General features: G+C 39.6%; 1 protein-coding gene and 1 long non-coding RNA gene across 6 annotated transcripts in view; one reads left to right on the top strand and one right to left on the bottom strand.

Moving 5' to 3' along the window:
• The window catches only part of LOC149916666 (uncharacterized), a 117809-nt gene extending 106617 nt beyond the window's left edge, over window positions 1–11192 (bottom strand). The window contains exons 1-2 of one of the 2 annotated variants that reach the window (XR_016469782.1): window positions 10974–11192; window positions 9500–9561 (exon numbers count right to left, since the gene is read on the bottom strand). This is a non-coding gene — a long non-coding RNA (uncharacterized LOC149916666). Of the gene's footprint in view, window positions 1–991; window positions 1848–9499; window positions 9562–10973 lie in introns of those variants that run through there. The other variant, XR_016469783.1, reaches the window with a different exon arrangement.
• A 6-nt stretch (window positions 11193–11198) lies between these two features.
• Window positions 11199–22054, top strand: part of SPATA16 (spermatogenesis associated 16) — an 85401-nt gene continuing 74545 nt past the window's right edge. For 2 of the 4 annotated variants that reach the window (XM_031614568.2, XM_090147727.1), the window contains exons 1-2: window positions 11225–11269; window positions 12520–12595. In XM_031614568.2, coding sequence (XP_031470428.2) covers window positions 12533–12595 — 63 coding nt within the window. In that variant the 5' untranslated portion in view covers window positions 11225–11269; window positions 12520–12532. Of the gene's footprint in view, window positions 11270–12519; window positions 12596–13230; window positions 13319–22054 lie in introns of those variants that run through there. The other 2 variants (XM_090147726.1, XM_090147725.1) reach the window with 2 other exon arrangements.

The following is a 22054-nucleotide window of genomic DNA, read 5'->3' as shown; positions in this document are numbered from 1 at the left end:
CAGCCCTGAGTAATTCAGCTGAGACCCCAAGCAAAAATCATCTCTCTCTTTAGTCTTCGAACCATTAAAATTCAGCTAGACTGTGAAGTTGACAGCTGTTTACTGTAAGGTTACCTCCTGCCTGCCAAATAATAGTGCTTCTATTGGCACCCTTCCACTCTCTTGTTTGAGATTTCCTTATAGTCAGAATGGAGTTAAAATGTTACGTTCCTCAGGCTGAAAAGGTGTGTATCTTCAAATAGGCTTAAGCAAGATGAAACTGGTCCATTACGTTACTTTGGCTGTTTTTTTTGTTTTTGTTTTTGTTTTTTTTTTTTGAAGTAAATGTTATCCCACAATTTGACTGCAATATAAATGCCAAACTGGAAGCCAGCCTAGTAAGGTCCACAACAAAATTAAAACAAATGACACGTGCTTCTCCAGGGCCTCCCAGCACACTTCTTTCTTGAAATGCTCACATTGCCATGGGAAGAGGACCAGGCTTCCTCCCTTAGTCTCCTCAACAAATATAAATGAAAAGATTTTCTCTTGTTAAATGGAGAAAAATTAATCATTTTGAATCACCGACTGCCAGAAAGAAACAAGCGTCATGTTAAGGTCAAGAAAAAGAGCAAAATCATCTCATTAAAGCCACAAACCTTTTTACCATAATTGTGCATTGCCATGCTTTATTCTTCCTAACATCACTATCAAGACTACCGCAATCATTTTGTTACAGAAATATTAACTAAAAGCAGGAGGAAACCACCACTTTCTCACTGGCTGACCTGCTGTCCCACAGGCCGCTGTGCTTTCAATGCCTGCCTCCTATCACAGAGCACAGACCCACCTCAAAGCAGCCTTTCTCAAAGCCAAAGCACGCGCTCAAAGCCACAATTTTGAACCATCTCACTTTTCAGCTGCTGTACCTCTAGATTACATAAAAGGGAATAAACCAGTGACAGATTCTTCCTGGTATGGTTTAAAAGAAAAAAAAGAAATGCCTACTCACCCCTTCACAAGATGCAGACGTTTGCTCCCAACCTCCAGCAGGAAAGCTGCTCCTGCCACAGGTGCCCAGACCTCACACAACCCACAGGTGCCCACCACCACTCCGTTTATTGGTCTCTGTTAATCAGCACTAATTTGCTCCTCCTGCACCTGCCTCGCTTGGTCTCCGGCTCTGTGTAGGAGACCCCAAGTCCTGGTTCTGTGTGGGATTTGGCTGTAGTGCAGTGAGGAGCAACTGCTGTGTGGGTGTGTTGGGAACTGACTGGAAGGCAGCTGAGTGCTTGCCGATACCGGTAGTTTTCAAGTCACACAATACCTCCAAAAATCTTATCTAAGTGCTTTGAACAGCACCAAACATCAGCAAAAACAGAATGCAATTAAGATACACTTAGTGAATGCAGAAGGCCTTTCCCTGGGTGTGCTGTTTGGGAAGTATTTCTACCTTAAATCAAACTGCAGAGCGGATGTTTGTGCAGTCTGTTGTGCAGGCCTGCAGCCGAGGCCTCGTGCCAGGGGAGCTGCCCTCTGCACCCTGCATCTTGCTGGTCTGGGTTACTTCCCTCATCCTTGTCAGCATCCACTTGTGCTCTACTCTTCTGTACCCAAGACAAGCCGTCCTCAGCCTCCATGAGCATTAGGGTCAACTGTGATTCCCGTTTATTTTACTTGTACTCATTATTATTTGTTGCCTCCTCCTTGGCTTTTATGTTGTCGGTTCCTCTGTTTTCTGCGAGCACGATGGATGTTGAATCCTTTGCAAATGGGACTGTTCAACAGATGGTTGTGCAGTTCGTGCTCTATTGAATTGATTGTTTGGTCTTTTTATAATTAGATTTTTCTCATGCTTTGTATTATTTTAATGAATCCTTACTAATGGATGGGACTAAATAAATAAGGCTTCCCTCAAGTGTAACGACTTTAAACAGTTAAGAGCATGTTTTCTTATATAACAGTATTTAAAACCTTTTTGGCCTGAAATAATATCTTCAGTCTGTGCGTGTTCATAAAATTGCTTTGGATGCCATTATTTTTAAACACTTAATTAATTTTCTCCAAAATAAGACTATTTGCTTCCTCTAATGAGAATTATAAAACCTGTCAGGTCTGAGACTTCTATCTTTAGTCATTTTTTGGAATTATGCAAGTCCAGAATTCAGAATAGAACATATGGAGGCTCCTCGACTCAGTTCAAAAATGGCAGAACTAATTCCATAGAAAGATTTCGCAGAAAAAGCTGACTTTGAAGCCAAGTGGATCATGGAAAATTTTAGCAAAAAGTATATTTTGAGAAGGTATGAGTTGCTTGAAATGCTGTGTTGCATCTTAAACTTAACTTTAGCATTTGTTATCAAGAACACTATAATAACATTATAATTATCTGTAATGTCAGAGAATTTTCTGTTCATCCTACTTAAAGGTAATGCAGTGTGAGTCACTAAAATTATGAAACTGAATTGCCATTTTAATTTCAGGATATCATTACCCCAACTTGCACAACCTAGATAAACCTGGCTGGGAAGTAAGTTTTCTTATATATATATATATATTTATATAAACACATATATTTACACAGATTGTTGGAAAAACAGACTCAAAAAATTAGCATCTCCTGTTTTTAAGCTGGTCTTTTGGGTAGTGTGCTGCTGGACACTGAGACAAAGTTACCCTGCGATGCTTCCCTCCCCATCTGTTATTTCTCTCTCTGCTTCTTGGCAGTTTTTTCAACTGACAACTCTGCGGTGAAGGTCTGAATCCAGCGATCTGAGTGGGTGATATCTATCAATCTTGTGCCACACGTATGCAATATTGCTAGGCAACAGGTAGCAGCATGACACCCACATTCTGCAATTTCCTTTTGGTGACTGAGGCTTTTACTATATTAATTATACTGAACTTTACTTCATGCATTTCAGGCATTAACTTCTGTGGAAAATATTATTTTAAATTCTTTCTGTAGCACACTGAATGAAATATTGGCAACTGATAAAGTCGTCATTTTAACAATTGCTACATAAGAATGTGGGGCATGAAGCCTTCTAAAATTGCAGATAAGTGGAATATCAGATTATTTTACATTGAAATAGCTATTCTACAAGGAAAAAAAAAAAAAAAAGGAAAGGACTTCAAAACATAACAGGCGTAAAATATGAAGTGAGGAGCTAACTAGGGAAGAAGTTCCTTTTTTTCTCTTCCTTGCTTTCTCTACTCTTTTTTTATGGATTTGTTGTTGTTGTTGTTGGCTTCTCTTTTTCAGTGGTTAGGATGCTACAGAGAGACTAAGCTGCAGATTTATTTTCATGCCCATCATAGACACTTTGTGTGACCACAGGCAGATGAGGCTGTGTGATACTACAGAGAGAATGAAAGTGAGGTGAGCTGCACTCACTTCACTTTTCTTGAATTAGCCTAGCTTAGGAAAAGTAGCCAGGCCTTCAGCATTTTTACACTCTTGCAGGCGATGTATTCTCCTTTGGATCTAGGATTTCTCAAAAATGCATTCCAGAGTTACTTAAGCTGCAGTAAGGTGGGTCATTCTACACATTTAATTTTGAAATAATTTACCTGTCCTTTCTGAACACACAAAGGAAATCCTGGAAATGTACTCACATGGAGCTAGTCTGTTTGTTGTAAATTGCTCATGTTAGCCACTAATGAGTAATAGTAAGTTCAGTTTTCTTTCACACCCTCTGAGAAACCCGCCAAATCAAATTAACAGCAGCAGCAGCAGCATACTTGTATTCAATGTTTCACATGCATCTAGAACATTATTCAGGGCAACTTTCAACTGCAACCTCAGCTGTTTTTTGCAGAAGGAGAAGGCTCATTGGAGGTACGTTCAAATGATCATAGGTGATCATGAGTAATCAAATTAGTACCACTTGCGGAATTGCTAGTAGTTTCTGTGCCTCAGCTGAAGAGCAGTAATTCAGTAAGCCACTACCATTTATGAAAACTTGTACATAGCCATAGTCTCCTTGAGGTTAGGCTTCTCAGCAGTATCACTTTATTTCAATAGCTGCTAATCACCTGCGTGGGCAGGTACACCTTGATGCATACAAATACCATATTGAGGCAGAGAGCCCTGTAACTAGCAGGTTAGTTTTTGCTATGTTGAGATGAATGAAAAGAGGTAAGAACAATCCAAATATTTGTGTAATTTTTGGTCAACAAGACAAGTACACTTACATGCCACATTTTGTAATGCAACTATTGTTAGAAATGAAATCTCATGTAAGTGTATCCATGGGATACCGAGTCTCAGCATCGCTCACTGTACAGGAATGACCAGCAGTAACACGTCTATCTGAAAGATATTTCCTGCTGTTACTCACCAGGTTTTCTGTTCAGGCTATTGTGGCTACAGTGTACTTTCTGTATTGAAATTTGATCTAATTCCTAAAGTGAAATAACTTCAGGAATTAGAGATGCATAATTTCTTCTTTTCTCCTGCAGCTGCCCTCTTCTGACAGTTGCTCAACACTGCAAAGGAAAACAAATTCTAAAGCTGAGCAATAGATCTAAAACAGATAGGAAGCTGTGCAGTATACCAGAAAGAAAGCAAGTGATCAGTTGCTTCAGAAGACTTCTTCCCTCTCCACTTAGAGCTAAACATCAATGCTGGACTAGTACCATATGGGAAGTTTTGGTTAATTGCATTAAGTTCTGTAAGATGTGTTGGATCCAGAAGTGAAGTCCACATGGACACGCTGCCCACCATCTCAGAACAGTGGGTCATGAATGAGTCTGTATTTCCTTTGCTAGAAGGCACCCTGGACAAGGTGCTGTGTGAGGAACCTGTTACAGATCCAGCTGTGATTAATGAGGTTGGAGAACAAGCATTTTGGTTACCTGAGGCGCTCGCTGAACTCTGAATCCCACCAGCCTGGGGGGAAAATGCAGGCTGACAAACACACATTAAAAAAGTGGATGAGTTTTTGATTAAGGTCCCCATTACTGCATGTTTTTGTGCCAGACATGAGCCCAATAAGAGCAGAAAAGCCTACCATGCCTGTACATATCTGTTGGTACGTAAATAAGAGTGTGATTTTGTGAGTCAGAACTTATCACTGGAAAAGACTGCTCTTTAAGCAATGAAGTGGGTTTGGTTGCTGTTAGTATTTGGATTTTTGTAATTTCTGTTGAGAATTTAGCAAGCAACATCAGAAGCTTTAGCTTGGGAAAATCATGAGCAGAACTATGATTAATATAGTTTGAGATGTATTTGTAGAAGATGCAGAAATTGCTGTGGGAATTGATAATTTAATTAGATTCTGATTTACAAGATTCATATACCTAATATTCTAAGTACTATATTAAAAAATAAATACATCTTAATTTTTCATAGGACATTGTTTTCTATACAAGTGAACAGTTGGTTATTTGTAAGGCACAGCTTTGATTGTCTGTGAAAATTAGGACCTCGTTGTATGGTGAAATAGCTTTCAAATACAGCTAAACAAAACAGTCTGCATATACATAAATACATGAAATCCCCAGGGAAAAAAATGTACACCATGTTTGGGAATTTCATTTTGAACCTCACAAACCATATGAAGTCTTGAATATCAGCAGCTTAAACAGAAAAAAAAAAACCAAAGTCATTAACTATTTATAATACACATTTCTTAAATTGTTAACTTTCAGTTTTGTACCAAGATTTAATGCAACTGGCATGATGCTTTCATGTAAAGTTTCGCTTATCTCTCTAGGCTAAAGTGCTGGCTTTATCATTTTCATAGCTGTGAATCAGCTGTAGTTCTGTGGCAGTCAATGAAATTACACCACTGACAGTAGAAGAATCAGGCCTTCATTTATTAAATGGAATAGAAATATTTCTTTATAGGTTCAGGAGACACTTAATACATGTTTGAATGTATCTGATATGCAGTGAAAGCCAGTCTTCTCTTAGACTGCATAATTTAAAATGTATATGCCCTGGGTATCTATAAAATCTAATGTAAAACAAGTTTGCTGTATTTGTGGATACTGTTAAGGTCAAAAGGATTTTATAGTCTTTTTTTCTTATTTAAAAAGTACTTTAGTGATCCAATTCTGCAGATTGTTAAAACCCTGTAGCTACCTGCAACTAAGCAAAACACAATTTACAACAAATACAGTGGCAGAGAATCATAAATCTGAGTATACAGGGGTTTAAGATTTCAGTATCTAAGAAAAAGAATTCTTTGGCAGAAGAAACAATATTTGTCTAGGTTTTCTACACAAAGCCAAGATCATTCCCCTTCCAGTTGCCTGTGGAAACCATGAAGAATGTTATGTGAGCCACCTATTGGAAATGAGTAGTAATATTTATTATAACCTTTCAGAACTAATTCCACCCATTCGGTGTCAGGAAAGAAAGAGGTGTGCAGCAGGTATACCGTGCCACCACACATTCAGGGAATCACTGCTGTGCTGAATCATGCAGCAGAGCACCAGGAGGAAGCCATCGTGGGGAGGCTGACCCTGGGCTGCTATTGCCGTGAAATAACTTCAGCATGCTGTAAACCTACCAGGAACAGGAAGCAAAGAGATCAGAAATAGGTCCCAAATAGATTCGTGAGATGAAATTCCGTCACCATTGCAGTTGGAACCTGCCGAAATCAGAGTGGTTTCCTGCTGCAGAAGTGGGTGCCAGAATGCCATATCAAACTGAAAATATTTCTTCCAGCATCAGGATTTTTGATTTCATTCAATGAGATTCAGTACAGTTACAGAGCATGATTACCCTTCATTGTTTTCTATTTCTAGATACAAGTCTGGGAGGTGCGTGTTTCAAAAATGTAGAACACCCTCTATCAATCCAGAAGATTTTTGGCACTGAGAAGGCAGCTCAGCTTACTTCTGCCCCATGTGTTTTCCTGCGCTTTACTTCTCATGAGAGTGGACAAAGAATGCAACCAGATTGCAGAGGTGACATTTTGCTTGTGCATAGGGCAGCTGACAATAAAAAAGGCAATACAGCTCTGCGCTGAGCAAATGTGGATTTTTTCCTGGTGTATTGTTGGTTCAGCTTCACAGAGTGATGACTTTCTCTTTGTTTTCAAAAAGCTAGAATTATATTGGATCTATTTGGGTTTTGCATTTCCTCAGTGCATATATGCATGCACAGATAATATAACTAGAAGACAATGAAAAGAATGGCACAGCTTGATTTCTTATTTCTTTTGCTGAATTGTTTCAAGTTCTGTTCTTGAAGGAAGATGTGTTTCTAATAGTTCCAGTTGGAATACACAAAGATAATGATGTAAATTGCTAATATACAAAACAGATTTCCTATTACAAGAAGCCTTAGACAATAAGCATATAATGAGTCCACAGGTAATTTGTCACTGAAAGCTAACAGTTCCAGAGTCCTTGACTTAAGCGTGGGATTTTTTTGTCAAGATAGCCAAAACCATCACGAGTACATAAATTAAGAAAGGGCACAATGGCAATAGCAATAAGTCCAGAAAACTGTGCAGTCTCATGAATGCAAACTACAGTGAGATCAGCCAAGGTTATCAACAGATATTCCTTGTCTCACGTGCCACAGATTGATTGTACTGTAATTAATTCAGCTGAAAAATCTTTCTGTGAGAACTGTGTCTTCAGCACAATTTCAAGCTTGGTTTCAAATACCAGAAATCATTTCAGATTTCTTAAAACATCCTAGAAAAATGTGAGACTCTGCAATTAGTGTAAGCCAAAAAGTACTTATAAAAATTGCATTTAAATAGCATTGAAAGAGAGAATATAAAAATATTCTTACAGCAGTTCTGATTAAAGCTAGACCTCTGCGGTTCAAAGATTTATGCATGCATAACAGAAAAGCTTAGGGCCATATTCAGTAAGATATTTGCCCTAGGCCATACTGCAAGTTCAGAGGTACAACAGAAATTTGAAGTCAGGTTTCTGCACAAACCACAGTAGCATTTATCCAGTTAGCCATCCATAATGTGAGCAAATAAGAAAATCAATATTTTCCAAGATATTTTACACCTCATCTTCCGTATTTTTATGGCGTAGTACACCAAAGATGTACTATATTCTTGTTGTGAAGAAAGATGCTTTTAGTTATTTAAAGTTTGAGATCCATTTAAAAATGAATTTGATTAAAGTCAGATACTCACAGGCATGGAATTATGATATAAATAAAACAGAACATACTTTAATGTAATATACCACTTCATTTTGCTGAGATATTTGCAGAAAGAACACATTGAAATCTGCTTCCAAACTACTCTAAACCTAATTCTGGACAGTACAGCCTGGGACAAAATGAGGTATGTTAGAAATTATGGTTCTGGGTTTCAGAGGTATTGGCCACCGAAGCCTATATTTAACTTCAGGCAAAATTGTGTTCGGTGTGTCTGAAAATCAGGTCCTAAATTAAAAATAAGTGTTTTTACCTGGGTAGCATCCCTATACCTACCACCCACAAATTATGTAGTGATAGTTCCTCCCATAGGAAAATTGTCTTTTGGATAATTTTAAGATAAAAGCACAGGCCAATGTCAGCCTTCTTACAAGCTGCATACTAATGCAAGGAGGGGAAGGAAGGATTTATTTGGAATCTTCTAATTGACCTCAGTGGAATTGGGCCTGGAACCATTAAAACATTTATGAAAAGCCGTTATGGAGCATGAATAGTACTCAATCTAAAACATTAATGTCTAGGTAATATTAAAAGTAATTTGTTTAAAAATAGCAGGGAGGGGAGGAGCAGGAATCCAGCTGTATTAAGGACTAAATTCCTCCAACTTTTTGTTGGTCTTTTTTATCATTATTTTTTAAGCAGTTGCTGGGACAGAAGTTGGTGTTTCTCTTCAACCACAGGAATGACATGCACTGTTAAAAGCATTAAAACACATGTGTCTCCAAAATTGATGTGGTTTGCAGCAAGTGCGAACGGCATATCGAAAGCCATAGGGTATGTTCAGAAGAGGGGGGGATTCAATTCCAGGATGTCACAAAATGTTCACCACCACCTCATCGTGACAGAAACCTTTTCTTAATGCTGTGAAAGATGCTCTACAGACAGAACCTACTCTGAGCTGCTGGATATGGGAAGGTGCAAACCCACCAATAATGCAAGTGGCAGTGCTTTATGAAGGGCACAGATACCAAGGGGATATCTGCCTCCCTAAGGCTGTAACAGTAACTGTGTAACTCCATAGTGTCTTGACTATGAGCCTTTGTTCGTTAATCTTTCTAAGAGAGGGGATTTACCTCCAATAAAGGCCCTTCATGGCAGCTTTTCAGCTAGCTCCTCATCCAAAGAGAAGCTGTCGTTAGTGTATGATCTGAATTTAACAAGCACCTGCATGAAAATTGCCTTGCAAAAGTTAGCCCAGTCAGCAAGGTGAAATTGCAAGTTACAAAGAGAATCAGATTTGCAGAAACTGCCTGTGTCCTCCTCCCTGCCCTGTACATCTTCCCCGCAGCTCCCAGAGCACTGATTTCTCCTCTGGTCCTCTATGATTTATCTCTAAAATCTCCCAATATGAACGATGGTCACGTGCACCTTTACCTTTGAACACATGAATGTCACGTCATCTCTGCAGTCACAAGAACCTCGTAGTCGTCCTAGAACTATAAAAAAAAAACAAACTTTAACTTAATTATGTAGCAGCCTACCTTTTGACCGGAACAGATCTGCAAGAGTATGTGACGCCAATGCTTATTTTCTCTTATATTCTTGTTGAGACACAGCAGCAATGTGACTGAGTCATCTCACCACGAGCCGTGACTGCTCTGCCCGGAGGCTGCCTGTGCCCGAAGGCAATGCCTCATCACCACCCTGGCCACTCACCACAGCCCGCCCTTGTCTACCTTTGGCTACATGCAATTTCTCATGAAATTATTTGAGACAAGCCGTTTTTCAGATGAAAGGCAAAGCATTTCAATTTGAAGTTTTACTTTCAATATCTCCTGAAAGTTGCAGTCTGACCACTCATGTCTTTGGGTCTCATTCACTCTCCCTGTTCAGGCTACGTCTGCAACCTCTTTCTCAGGCAAAGAACACAACTGCTTCGTTTTCTTGTTTATTTTCCAGAAAGAAAAAAAAAAAAGATGCGTGTTTATAGGAAAGGAACAAAACATTCACTAAAAAATAACTTACAAACATTTCTCAACTAGGTTTACTTTTTATTTTTTAAGATCTGTCCCCAGTAACGAATCTTTGATGCAGTCAGCAAGACTTTTCTGCTGCCTAGAAGTCCTATTGATATATAGCCAAATAGAGAGCAGAGAAAAAATCCACTCTTGTATGTCACCGGACTCTCAATCTATTTTATGAGCCTTAAACACTAAAACTCTTTGCACAGTAGGAATTTCGGATCTAGAAACTCCATTTTTTTTCCTTATGTGGCTTTCCTATACTTGAAGTTTTACTTTTCATGAGTATTTTTAACCAGCAGAAACCCTTTTAGACTCTTACATCTTCCCATTGTCAAGGAAGAAAGAAGCAATCCTGTGAATCAGATCCCATGTGCATAATCACACAACTGCGCGAACTAATCACATACATAAAAAGCATTCGGTTCAAACATTGCTGTATAGGGAATGCTTAGCTTTAAAATTATGCTGTTTGGACTAGCAACGTTGAATACATCTTATGAGCAATCTATCTGCATCAGTACTTCTTTTTTTTTCAACTTAAATCAAGGTATATGGCCAGCCTGATGGTGTCTATAATAAGCCTGCTGAATACTTCACCTTTTGCAATATTTAATTCTCTTATTGTTTCATATTTCTGTAATACTAAGATGCACATGGTTAAATATATATTTTAACTGATCAGATTTAGAATGTTTATAGCAGTAAGCTCAACCAAGTTTATGATGGACTTCAAATTTGTTACTCAGCATACTGCCATTATCCATCAGAAACAGTGTAAGGCTGAAGGACTGAACTTTCTGCTTGTCCCAAGAGGACTCATTTCCAGCACAAATTTGCCATCCATGTTTTTATCCACTGCACCATGTTCAAGCCTGAGGGCTCACCATGCAGATGGAGAGGCAGTGGCAGGCATTGGGTTACTGGGGATGAAGTGTGGTGGGCACATGGGCATTCCTGGGACATGGGCAACTGCAGAAGATGGGGATGGGAGGAACAGGGGGGATGTAGGGGACACCAGGTGGTGAGGATGGAGATACTGGGGACTCTAGGAAGTGAAGACTTGGGTAGGGGCACAGTGGTTGGTAGGGACATCAGCGTTGCCAGGGTGGAATGTTGTCTTTTGATCCCTGGTGCATTCTGCCTGGCATGCAGTTGTTGATGGCAGCTGGAGACCTGCATGGTAAGTGAGAAAGGTGCCTGCTTCTGTGCTGGGCACAGGAGGGCTTCTTGCAGGGCCTGGGTTAACCTGGCCGTAACTTCTCCCTTTGAAGAATAACAGGGTATTAATAGATTGCAAGGGAATGGAGAGGGTGCCTGACTGGTACAGACGGCACCCACATCTCCCCATCTGTTACCTTCAGTCTTAATGGAGTGGACATTAACAAGAAAACTGCATTTCTTTTTCTTTACCTCACTCAGATTTACAGTCCAGGCTCAGCACTTTCCATAGACTACAATGAGTTTCTTCCAAACATTTCTTCTACCTACCCCAAATCCCTTCTCTCCTTCTATCACCTAACATCAAACTCTTTACATCTCAGCCCTCTTTACCCAAGGATATCATTTGGCAATGATCTTTTTAGGCACCCGTATCAACCACTCTTTTGTCCCTCTCCCTCTAGAGGTTTTTTTAAACTCATCTCTTAGTCATCTAGGTTTAAAGTAGTCAGCCTTGAAGATCTGGGTAGAGAAGGACCTTCTCCTTTTCTGTTTTACTTTTGCTTCCGCTTTGTAAGTTCCTTTCATTTCTATTTCATTCAGACTGCAACATTTTCCTTGAGGACAAAAAAGCTTCATTATTGTTTATCTGGAGCTCCCTGGATTCTGTCTCCAAATAACTGCATCATCAACAAGTCCCCAAATAGGCACCAGGAAAATTCACACAAGGGAGAGACAATGAAAGATGCAGCCTCCTGGGAAAGCTTTGCTCAGAGCTTGCACGTTGTTAGACACCAGATAGCCCAGCTCTAAGGGCCCAGGAAACTCAGTTTCATCAGTTCTGCTCATCACCCAGCTATGTTTAATGCTTTTATCATCTTCCCTTCCTATCTCTTCTCTTAATTCTCTAGTCCCTCCTCAGATCTGTGATGCTTGTCCCATCTTACTGATCCCCTAGACATTTCCATTTTCTTTCCTTCCCCTTTTTCTTTCTTCAGCCCTGCTGCACTTTTCCCTACAACTGTTTTGCCCCCACTCCATATTTTTAAGGGCACAGATCAGTAAGCAGGGAGAGGATGCAACAATTCATACATCTGGGTGCGTTTCACCTCAACTGCATAGCCAAAGTAGGAAGCCATATCCGATATGCACTTGGGGAAGCAAATGTGCAGAGGAAGCGTTTGGGCGTAAGCTACTAAAAGAATAAAAAAAGCCTGGTTTGAGAGTAAAATTATTCATTTACCAGCATGACAAAACAACATTTTGTTGCAGCCTCCTTCAGGCCATGGGATTCTTTGGTCCTCAGCACCTGCACGGAGAGGTGGCCACTGAGAAGGGCTCAATGTCTGTGAGTTTTTGCATCGCCTACTCTGTTCTGAAACGCCTCTTGAACCTACACAGTGTCTCAGGTTGACAGCATGACTCCTGCATATCTTCCTCCATCAGCTCTATCTTGCGGTCTGCAGTCGTAAGGTTTATTTCTTTGATGTAGGCGTTGCAGAGACTTACATTATACTGCATTTTTAAAAGCATTTGCAGAATTTCTTTGAGGATAAGGTCAACAAGTTGCTCTGATTTTATGAGTGTTCAGCACTTCGGTGTCTTGACAAGTGAGTAACGACCTTACTCAAAATCCTTTTGTGTTTTAGAACGATTCTTTTTTTAATTATGTGCATCAGTGGAGTTCAGGTGCCAATAAGCATAAGATCACTCCTCCAGTGGGCCTCTCAACAGTCTGAGATGCACTACCTCACTGCTAAGGATATTTCTTTCCTCTGGTAGGTCTCTTTAAGAGCATCTTCTACAATGACTACATAGTAGTATAATAGGACCCTGATCTCAGATGGCACCATTTAATTTTATTTTAATGATGGCAATAAATGTACTAAGCACAAACACTCTGCTCAACATAGAAATAGATTTAATACATTTAACTTGATTTTGAGATATGCTGTCCATGAACAGATACTCATTTCTACACAGATCAGAAGTGGCACCTCAGATGGTACTTTGGAAGATGATGTAATATCTGTCATCCTCATACCAGGCTAAGGAAGAGAAGAAGCATTAGGTATCCACTCCAGTCCTGTGAAAAGAATTTTTTTCATATACTTGGATTTTATTTCATTATGTTTCTATTTCTTCATTTAATTTAATCATATGTCCCAAATCTATTTATCCAAATGCATCTGTTTTATACTTGGGGAAACACAATCTGAAAAGAAAATGTAACTTTTTTCCAGTAAAGTTTAAAGAATGGAAGACAACTAATTTTAACATATTGCCACTTAATGTCATCTTGTTTGCTAATAAAATACATGGTAGAGCATTTTCAGTAATCACTTTGTGAAAGAAAACAGAGCTTTCCTGAGCTAATGAATGGAGATACGGTTATTAATTTATAGGATGTTCATCATTCTAATTCCTTTGTGTTTCACAAATATTAGTAAGTTGATCCATGCACCACTGAAGAGAAGTGAAGTCTTATTAGCTCTGTGAGGCACAGAAATCACATGGCTTGCCCATACTTACCAGAAAGATGCATGTAAAGTATAATTAGAATGGGGAGAAATATTGCTCTTATTACAGTATCCGAACAATAAAATCTTCCCTCTCGCATTCAGTATTGCCAACCTTAAACATTAAACATCCTCAGGCAGGCAACCAGAACATCTCACCAAATGGAAATGATTTTAATTTTTTCACGAAGACTCTCTCCTTTCTTTTCTTTTGTTTCCTGAGCCTCTACATGATATTTGACTTATATTTCCAAGCTTTTTCCTGCAGCCGCAAGGGCTAGCGCCATTATTTTAAAATAAACATTCAGGTTGTCATCTAATTGCATGCCTTCTAGAAGGCAAGCTGTAAACAGCATGCTAAATAGGATGAGGTCTGCTGCGTTTCAAGGTGCCCATGCTGCCCATTCTGTAGTTGCATTATTTACAGGTATTATAATACCATAATACATTACATTAAGAACCAGTAACTGAAGTATTTTCTTAGATATGTTCCCTTCATGGTGCCTGCTCCTTACAAAAACTTAATTTTTTTCTACACAAGTTGGTAGTTTTGCCAGGATATCCATAGCAGAGCTTGAAAAATTAAGAAATACAGATGAAACACTGTGGTAACATTATTCAGATGTAACCACTGACAAACCTTTTACAGGCAATCTCTGGACAGACTTGAGAGTGAGTCCTTCAAAGTGTTTGCATAGGTTTATCCTTGCTCTGACAAAGTCACTGGAACTTTTACAGTGGATGGAAAGGGTAAGCTAGGCCAGCAGATGGGAGACTCCATGTACCACTGATGTTTTGAAAAAAAATATGCAGAAAACCTAAGATAAGGAAAACATTTTGGATAAAAAGTCTGTTACAGTAAAAACAGTGAGGCACTGGCACAGGTTGCCCAGGGAGGTGGTGGGTGCCCCATCCTTGGAGATGCCTGTGGTTAAGCTGTATGGGGCTCTGAGCACCTGAAGGAGCTATGGGTGCCCCTGCTCATTGCAGGAGAGTAGGACCAGATGATTTTATGAAAATTCAGTATAGATTCAAATGCTGCATTCTGCATTTCCTCATTACAATGTAAACCCCAACCCTGTAAGTGCTTGTTTGTACATCTGATGTTATGCAGCTCTGTGGGACTACTCACTTCCATCACATTTAGATCTGTACATGTGTGTTTGCATGACCATGACCACAAGGAAGACTCGCTCAATGTAATAACTACCAGTTGAAAAACAAAACAAAAATCAACTCTAATTGTGCCCATTTAACTCTAAACATTGAGAAATGGTTTAAGTATGGTATTTCAGAATGTAAATGTTATAAAAACTCTGAAGATTTTAGGATCCTCTGTAACAAGGCTATTATAGAGCATCACTCCGATTGACGTTGGAACTAATGCAGCTGCAAGAGCAGCTGCAGCAGGAATCCACAAAGCCAGCATGCAAAGCAGGCCCTGCTCAAAGTCCCTGGCATTAGCTTTCATTTGTCTTCCCATTTATTTACTAGCTGAATTCCAGCATCTTCTGCAATGATGCCTTGCTGGGATTAACTGAGGGTCAAAGCTCAAAATTAAAAACTCAGAGTTTACTGCCTTCTGCAAGTCAGAGTCAGTCTGACAGCAGCCAATGCTGCTTTTTCAAAATGAACAATTCAGAGTTGTTCACCAATGAGGTGATAGCAGGAAAAAAGAGCTTCAAGGAGGAGGAAAGATACTTTGCAGTGAGGAATGCAGGTCTGCAAGAGCATCCTTGTGCTCTGTGTATTTAAGGTGACATTTATGCCTCTGGACAGGAGCAATAAAAGATGATACTAAGAAGCCAAGCATCTTTCACAATCCAAATCTGCATGTGCAGCAGCCTATTAATGCAATGGTTTGGGTGTGTGGCCAGAAGGTACCTGTACTCATGACACACAGCAATTGGAAAGCCATGCAAAAAATATTGGAGCAAAGAGAATGTGTTCAGAGATCCCAGCTAATAGCAAAGATCTCACCGTGATGTCTGCATTCAAAATCAGCTGAAAAAAGGGAGCAGATAAAGTTCTCTTTCAACTAATGTAATGCCTTATTAGAAGTTAAAATTCAGGTTGCCACACTGCATCCATTGGAGCTTTGCGGAATTATCTCAGGAAAGTCATAACATAAGACATTAGAGTGATGTAACTTAAAGGTTACAAAAGCAGGGACTACAGAATCAGCATTGGTCTGTGACCGTGTTGGCTTCAGTCCAGGTGCAGTTTATAGGAAATAAAGGCTGTAACCAACCACACTTGTAATATGACAAACAAACACATCAGTATGAACTGCTGCATCAGATTGCTTTGTTTCCCAGTGACCCACGACTGCTATTGGGTTTCCCTTGGCCATCATGAAGCTGTGGAGCTGCATAAAGGCATGCCAAAGACCAGGTTCTCTTGCATGTCCTGAATGGGAAATCTGCAGCTGTAGAAATTATGCCATGAAGCATTCTGTTCATCGAGGGTATGGAGGAATATTTCCCTACTGTTCTTGTAGCACTACAGGTTAACATTCGTATTGACAAAAATAATACAGCAGAGGTGATAAACATCCATAGAGATTAAAATAATTGCTCAAAAGTCAATTTTTTTTCATTGGAAAATGAAGACACTGAGCTAAAAGAAATTAAAACCAGAAGCCATAATAAGAACCTAAAAGCTGTCAAAGCAAAACAGCTGTCTTGAATGTTAATCCGAGCTGTTTCAGCCAGTCCTTTGGCACAACCTTTTTTCTCCTGCTAACTTTCATGTCACAGCTCTATTGGTGGCACAGAGCTGCAGAACTGAGGTGCTGCTGTCAGGAGCTCTCATCTCTGCTTTTGCTCTCTCATTACTGGGTTTTGCTTCACCTGCCACCATTAAACCATTATGTGTCAAATTACAAAGCAATTAGGGGTGGAATATGTAGCTGTAATGCATGGGTTAAAAAAAAGTTTTAGAAATTGCAGCTCCAAATTTTCTAGGTTTGTAATGATAACTCTAGAAAGTATTAAAATACATTTTTAATGAATATAATCCTACAATTACTGACATGTGCTTCACTGGGTGTCATATAGAAAATTTTTATCTTTCTGCCTCTCTCTTTTTCCTTCTTCCCAGGCTTCCTTTGCCTGGGAATATTTAAAATTCATTATTCCACGCTGTGAGAAATGGAATAAGCGTAATTTGAATATTTGCTAAAGCAGCTAGCAAAACCAGGAGGTGGGTAGATAAACTCCGAGTTCTTTATTCTGACCCTGACGTTTTGCCTGGGTCTGTGTATGTATCTCCAGTGAAACCCCTCATCAGGATAAGGCAACCGCAGTGCTGCTCACAAGGAGCCTGAAGGATGGGTCAGCAATACCTCCTACCATCGGGCCCTGAATATGGAGTCAGGGAGGAACCCATGCACTGCTATGGCTAACTCATTTAATACCTCTGCTTAATATCTCTGCCTCCCAGTGGGACTCATAGTATTTAATTACATATCTGATGGGAAATTCAGCCTCGCCCTGTGAGCTGCTGTTCTCCCTTGGCTTCTCTCACACTGGAGAAGCACTGCACTTCACACAACTGGTCCTGCCATGAAAATTAATTAGTTTATGCCTGAGCAGGGCTTTCAACATACAGATCATTCCGTATGACAAAGTGGTATGATATAACAGACGGCGTTATTCAATTGAATTCCAGAGCCATAAGAAAATTATTGTCTCTTATTTTTAATCAAGCAGGCTCCAAGGCAGATTAGCCCCTAACGATGCTGCTTTGGCTCTTTCAGCAGCTCTTATTGCCACCAGAAAAGTTTTTCTCTTTCTTCTCCTTTGCACCCTGCAGTTTTCATTGCTATACAACCGCATCAATAAAGCCAGCACTAGGTTTCAGGCTAGCCTTTACCTTCAGTGTACAGTAATTGTTAAGACAGCAAGTTGCAGGTAAATAGAAAGCTTTGTTGGTTTGGAAAGAAACCTCTCTACTTCCCCTTGTTTGCTTTGTTAGGTCTTTACAAACAGCCTGTTTAACCATCACTCATTGCAGGGACATCTGAGTCCAGAAACAGCTCTGAAAGTTTTAGAGAATTAAGCACCAGTAGTTCTGCATTTCTTTTCATAGCATCAGACAAATCTCAGGTTATAGATATGCATATGATTTCATATGCATGAATGCTTCAGTGCCCTCCCACCACTTAACAGACTCTTTATTAGCCTCCATAACCCAAGCAGAAGAATTCCAATACGGCCTTTAAGGGTCACTTGAGTTGAAGCTTCAAGACAAACTGTATTGCTGGGGTCATAAAAATTCGGTAGCTAACTTGGCAAAAGACAACTTTGTTTTGTTGACTAAGAAACGGAGGTATAGGGCTGTCCTGGTCTTCTCTGCAAGGATGAATTTCTACTCATAGGCACCAGGTTGTGCTCAAAAGAATGATCAGCTTCTATCAATTAGATTTGCTAAAATCTTTGGGACAGGTCACTGTTAATTTGTGCTCTCTCTGATTTCCCCATTACTCATTTAGGCTGTCTTCTTCATGGAGCCCTGCTTCAAGAGCACCCCCATGGCAAGAACAGGAGGGGACTTGCCTGTACCCTTTGTCTGCTGCCCTATTTCCTCATCCTGGATTGTACTCCTCTGTTTTCACTCTTTTTCTTTCATTTATTGCTCTTTCATCAGAAAACAGATACAACAGTCATAAAAAACAATAGTACAAAAGAAATAAAAGCCACAACAATAAAAGTTGAGGGAAAAGAAATTCCTGTTAACATCTACCAAGAGAGATTCCTCCTGCAGGGAAGGGAGCAGTGTGGGTGAGGAGGACATTCAGAAGGAAGGCAACCTCTCAGGCCATGAAAATTCATTTTGTATCTTGATATGATGGTCTTTTTAACCTCAGACCCCTATCTGACTTTTTTTTCTTCTTTCTTTTCTTCTTCCCATTCTCATGCCAGCCTTTTCTCCTTGCTGCTCATTTTGGTTGAAGGTTGTATGGGGAGCTTTTGTGTTACTACCTGAGCAAAGAGTAAGGTGTTACCTTGTTCTTTAAATGGTCAGTAAAATGAATGGCTTCTGAATCTCAGTGCCAAGTTCCCGGGTTCATTCTAATTACACAGGTGAAGTAGCCAAAAGGAAGGATCACTACTAAAGTTGTCTTCATCAAAATGGAACAGTCCTAGTTAGGAGCTCCTATGCTGCAGCTAACACTTTAGCAAATTAAACACCACGGGAGGAAGCAGTGGAGTTTTGTGAGCTACAAAATAGGTAATGGAAGTGTTTATGGGTTTCCTTTAGGTTCGGGCTTTCCTAGTGCCTGGTCCCATAGGAATATGATTATTTTGTAGAAGTGAAAGAGTGCTCTCCACACTGTGAGCTCTTATTGAATTCCTGCCTTGTCCTGGAAGCAGGGCTGCCCAGAGCAGCTCTGAGATGCAGACCTCTTAATAGCACATTGGCAGAACTAATCAAGCCCAGAGCACAGACTGCAGCAACCCTCCTAAACCAAACTTTGGCCCTCTGCACTCATTCTTTAGAAGTACTCAACTCCCACCATTTCAAAGCAATCTTTTCAGAAAATCAATAGTTCTTCATCTCCTTCAGAATGAAAGCAAGTAGGACACTTGGACGTTTGCTTTGTAATCTCTTCAAAAATTGCTTTCTTGTCTTCCCAACAGAATTAGGAAATATTGCAGTACCAAAAAAAAATCTTGGGCTTTTCAGCACAACGTCTCAGTTCTAGGACCAATCTTTGCATTCCTTTTCATTTAGGGATTACCCTAAGCTCACTCTCCCCACAGAGAGGAATTGTTTGTTCTCACAACCCCACTTTCCAGGAGCCTGCTGGAGAAACCTTTACCATTTAAAAATTTCTGTGTTCTCTCCCTCTTCCTTCTCAGTGTCCCTTCAGCTATGAAAATGAGCCGTGCTGCTCCCCCAGTGCTGCACTACTGAATCCAACCGCAGAGGGCTGGCCGGGCTTCACATCCCATCAGACACAGCGCTGACCTTTTTTTTCCTAATTGACAATGAGGGGCTTTGTGCTAATAGGATGACATCATTAAGCCAAGTTGAAACGCTCTCCCCGCTGTCTCATTTGTTTCTCAGTATTTTTCTCCCACACTTTCAGAGGAAGTATTTCACCAGGAGGAAGTGTAAGGAAGACAGTTACACAGTGCCTAAAAATGCATGCAGAAAACATCCTCAGTTTGGCTCTCTTCGTTTTCCCTTAGTCACATCAGTTACTGACCATATATCCTGAGCCCTCACTGTGTATCGCATCTCCCTTTGCCTTCCTCCAGGTTGTCAGCTGATGACTGATGCTTCTCTTCCAGATTTGCTTTGCTTCCTTGCCCTGAGATATGCTCCTGAAGATTTGGGCTCCTTCTTGATTTTAAGTTATAACTGTAGTTGTTAGCTTACTGTTCTTTTACATCTTTCATCGTATTCAAGCAACATGTTAACAAAATCTGAGAGCATCCCCATAGCAAAAAAATAGTTAATTGAAGTCTTTACATTTGTATGAAATTGTTGGCTGTTAACTTCTGCTGTGATACCCAATAATAAAACATTTCAAAATAATATTTTAAAGAGCACATGGAGGGAAAGAAGCCCCAGAGCAATGGAAAATATTAAGATCTTTGTTTAACTCTCATGAGATTGGCTAACCCATTTCAGTGAGTCCTATAACCTACTAAGATGCTGTCTTAAAACTAAGGGAAAAAAAATGGTGCTTTATGCTGGTTATAGATGGGTACCAACATGGGGAAGCATGCAGTCTTGCCTAAGACAAAGAACCAAACAAATGCAAATGCCATGATGGAGAAGATCATGAGGCAGAAATCTCCCAGCCCTGCCTATTACCTTCTCTCTTACCTTTCCCATTGCTGACACATTGGGTGCTCCTGCCTTGTAATTCAATTTAGACATCCTCAATCTTTTTGTTAAAGATATATTAAGTATTTTATGCAGTATTTGTTTCTTACATTCAGTTTCTGACATTTTCACATTCGACATTACGTCAGTTAACTTACATAAACCATTATGAGCAATAGAAGGAATCAGCCTTTAAATGATAAGACTTAGCCTTTGCATAAGAGCATCTAGTGAACGAGCTGTCTGATTGCTGGGAACAGTAATTATTAATACAGTTTAATATTTCTCTTCTGTCTAGCCTAATGAGATTAGCATTCTGTTGTACTCAGCACCACATAAACAATTAATAAGTAACTTTCAGCCTCAAAGAGCAATTAGAATAATATGGTTAAATCCCTTGAACTACTCTGAAAAAACACTATTTCCCTTGCCAAATTTCAGCCCAGAGCCCAATTTATTATTATTTTTGTGAACAGGTTAAATACAGTGAGTGAAAATAGTGTTTAGAGTGGAAGTGCTGACAAAACCTTTACTGCTGCAATGTGGACAATGCAGCTGTAATAATGGCAAGTGTGCCCTTATCACAGCAAGAAAAATGTAAGGAGTTCTGCTTTTGCACTGAATGAGCCATTACTTATGTCTATCACAAAGAAATAAGAGTACTGAACAAAAAAAAAAAAAAAAGAAAGAAAGAAAAAACTATACATTAAGGCTTTTTTTTTTTTTTTTTCCAAAAGACAACTAAAAATAAAAAAGATCAGATGTGACTCAGGCTTTCAAACAATAAAAATAGCAAGATGAAAGAACTAGGTTGCTTCATTGCCTAAAGAAATGGCTAGAATCTTAAAAAGTCTGAAAACTGATTGTGAGAGACTCACTTTATGGGCTGCTAAGAAGGTGCTGACCTTCGTCATCAATAGATTGTCTGAGCCTTTGTGGTATTCAGCAGTAAAGGAAGTGCTTAAAAAGTCATCCTGCTGAAAGATGGACTGGAAAAATCTCGGTTCAGATCTCAGCATCACTGTTGTCAGTGCACATGCTCATTCAGAAAGACTGTAAATCTAATACAGATAAATCTTGCTTCATTCCTAAGTGATGAAACTGGAGCATCCTCACCTCAGAGATGGTTCAGGATATCTGGAGTTCAATTTAAGTGAAATTATTATAGAGGAGGACAACTAATGACCTGTCTGTTGTGGGGCTTTGGATGTGTTTTGTTATTGAACTCTATTTCTCTGTCAGTACTGAGGAAGTGGGATAATACTAGTGGTATCATTTTCTTTCACGTGTTCCATAGTTTTGGATGCAGTTTTGCCTCTTCCAACACTTGCACTGAAATGAACTGTAAGCAGATGACCATCCTGTGATTTCACATGGCTTTCTGGGAGAAAGGATCTATTATGGATGAAGGAGTTCAGTTCCTATAAAGTTCTGGAAAAGTCTTA

The sequence above is a fragment of the Phasianus colchicus genome, chromosome 10 (assembly GCF_987193195.1).
Source record: "Phasianus colchicus chromosome 10, bPhaCol1.hap1.1, whole genome shotgun sequence".
NCBI classification, from domain to species: Eukaryota; Metazoa; Chordata; class Aves; order Galliformes; family Phasianidae; genus Phasianus; species Phasianus colchicus.
The sequence above is the reverse complement of the archived record's forward strand: the minus strand, read 5'-3'. Positions and strand labels throughout refer to the sequence as shown.